The 2,716-nt window shown below is 38.0% G+C and overlaps 1 protein-coding gene across 1 annotated transcript; it reads right to left on the bottom strand.

The window, feature by feature from the left end:
- Nucleotides 1–1,447: 1,447 nt before the first annotated feature.
- On the bottom strand, nt 1,448–2,395 carry LOC140507523 (vomeronasal type-1 receptor 1-like). The gene has a single exon (XM_072615586.1). It carries the CDS (start codon nt 2,393–2,395, stop codon nt 1,448–1,450), a length of 948 nt encoding a protein of 315 aa, XP_072471687.1.
- Between the last annotated feature and the right edge of the window lie 321 nt (nt 2,396–2,716).

Raw genomic sequence — 2,716 nt, 5'->3', positions numbered from 1 at the left:
CCCTCCTTGAGAGGGCTTGCAATTTTATGTAGGTTCTACACATACATCCCGATTAAATACAATTTCACCTTACTCATGTTGAATAGAAGAATTAAAATGAATGGAAGAATACATAAAACAAAACAAAACATAATATGACACAAAAGAAAATGGTCCACTGCATTCTGTGATCCAAATCCATAGTTCTTTCTCTGGATGTGGAAGGCATTTTTCCCCAAAAGTCCATGGGGAATTTTTTAGGTCCTTGTATTGCTATGAAGGACTAAGCCTACTGAAAAACTCCTCACACACTGTGATTGTTGCTATGTACAAAGTTCTCCTGGTTCTGCTGCTTTCACTCAGCATCAGTTAATATAATTCTTTCCAGTCCTCTCTGAAGTCTTCCTGTTCGTCATTTCTTATAGCAAAATAGAATTCCATTACATTCATATACCACAACTTGTTCAGCTATTCCCCAACTGATGGGCATCCCCTTGACTTCCAATTTTTGGCCACCACAAAGAGAGTTGCTATAAATATTTTTTGTACATGTGGGACCCTTTCTATTTTTATGATCTCTTTGGGATACAGTCCAAAGAGCTGCAGAAGATAAAGGAATGTGTATTAAAGGAAACAACAATTCATGTTGAAGATAACAAAAGGAGAAATATGTAAAATGTTGGGCAATTCACAGTTCTATGTTATAAGAACAGAGGACCTACATCTTATGTTGGAGAGAATCCCTAAGTTTTTAGCATTGATAATAAAGTAGACAAAGTAGGAGCACTCATGGAGGATATAGAGGTTGTATTTTCCTGTGTGATATCAGAGTGATAAAGTGATGTTGGGGAATGAAGGACTGAGCTCTGTCCTGAGAAATCACGAATTTCATAAATGGAAGGGACTATCAGAGTTCCCTGAGTTTGGTTCAACATTAGCTCCACAGGAAATGAAGTTATCATAAGCAGGCAGAAAAGTAGGCCCCTAACTGTGGTACAATTTTCTGTTTCAGACTAATTATCATCTCTTCTGAGAAGTGAGAGAAAGTGAACATTACTAATACTAATAATTCTAATACCTAATATTTATACAGCATTTTTGGCAGTATGAGCTCAAATCTATAGTCTCTTTTACTTAATAGTAGTGATTTCTTCAATATTTGGCTCCCCTGAGAGATGAGATTAGGTGAATATGATGAACAATTATAAGAATAATAAAAACAATAAAGACGATTATACCCACTATTTATATGGCATTTTCAGATTCTCAAGTCATTTCACAAAAAATATCTCTTGTGATCTTCCAAAAAATCCTGGAGTGTTGGTTTTATCACTATCCCCATTTTGCAAATGATGACTGAGGCAAACTGTGGTTAAAATGAACTGCTCTGGTTTCATATGTGTTTGAAGTAGAAATTTTACTGAAATCTTCTAGACTACAAGGTCCAGAATTCGATTTGCTACATCACCTAACTGTGTTTTTCAGGATTTTGTTGAACTAGGAACTTTATTCTATTCCACAGAATTACAGAGTACTTGGAAACTTGAGAGTCACTGACAATTATAACAAAGGGGCTACAAGCTGGAAAGCAGGCAGCTAAAAATGCAGATATGTGAATCAGCCAAGACTTTGGCTTCCCCAAATACATATGCAATGCTAAAATAGAATTCAGTGAGTAAAAAGAGACAAACATGCTGACCAATGCCAGTATTGTTTGCATGGCTCTGGCCTCAGGGGAGCTTCTTGGTGTAACATTATTGCCATGAACATACTGCACTCTCTGGTGGTGTTTGTACAAGACAGAAAACATATATCCACTGGTTCCTACCATAATTCCTACACAAAAAACATCAGGAAGGGAGAATATGAATACAGATTGTATAGCAGCATAGGAACTATCAAATGTAGCAGAGCAGTAAATGAAATCATTTCTTTCAGTGATGTTTTTGATTTCCATTGGGCCTTTGACATGTAAAAGAATAGAGTAATATATCAGCAGATGAAAAGCTGAGCACAAGAAACAGAATGGACCAATGCCCTTTGGGATTCTGGCTTTGATTTTTTCCCACCTGGAATGTCTAGGACTTAATATGATGGCTTGGGAGCCACTAAGAAAGCAGGTGGTCCAGAGAGAAAGGCCCCGGGCCACTCGGTGCAAGTAAAACACAAGTTTACATCCCGCATCATCCAAGAAATTGTTGAACCCCAAAGCAGCTGTTGTCTGAGGGATCCCTTTGGAGAGAAGCACCAAGTCATTGACAAAGGCCAGATGGATGAGAAGCAAGTCTATGGGCCTCAGTCTGGGACCAGTGAAGAAGATGATGGTATAAAGGCCCAGAAGGAAGGAGTTCCCCAAGACCCCAAATCCAGTCTGAAACACAAAAAGGAACCCCAGTACCATGTCATTAGAAGTCATTTTCTTTTTGTCGGTGGGAAGTAAATAGCTGTAAAAACCAGAAGAGGCTTTCTTGTTCGGAAACATAAAGGTTAGAAGATATTTCTTGTGGTGAGGGAGACACTGCACTTGCCCAGTAGAAATCACTAACAATCATTCATTCCATCTAGAAGAACACGATGACAGTATCTCTTTTAGCGCCACCTCATGGACCATTGAGAGTATAATATTGATTAGAAAGTTTCTGATGCCTTTTTTGCCTTTCATTTCTAGAAGATTCTTCTGAAACATTTAGGCTGAGTTCTCCCTTGGTGAACTAGTTAAACTATATAATTCCTACAA

The sequence above is a fragment of the Notamacropus eugenii genome, chromosome 5 (assembly GCF_028372415.1).
Source record: "Notamacropus eugenii isolate mMacEug1 chromosome 5, mMacEug1.pri_v2, whole genome shotgun sequence".
NCBI lineage: Eukaryota > Metazoa > Chordata > Mammalia > Diprotodontia > Macropodidae > Notamacropus > Notamacropus eugenii.
The sequence above is the reverse complement of the archived record's forward strand: the minus strand, read 5'-3'. Positions and strand labels throughout refer to the sequence as shown.

Excerpts from the sequence above, each read along its gene's own strand:
- LOC140507523 (XM_072615586.1), bottom strand. The coding sequence starts at position 2,395 with ATGACTTCTAATGACATGGTACTGGGGTTCCTTTTTGTGTTTCAGACT.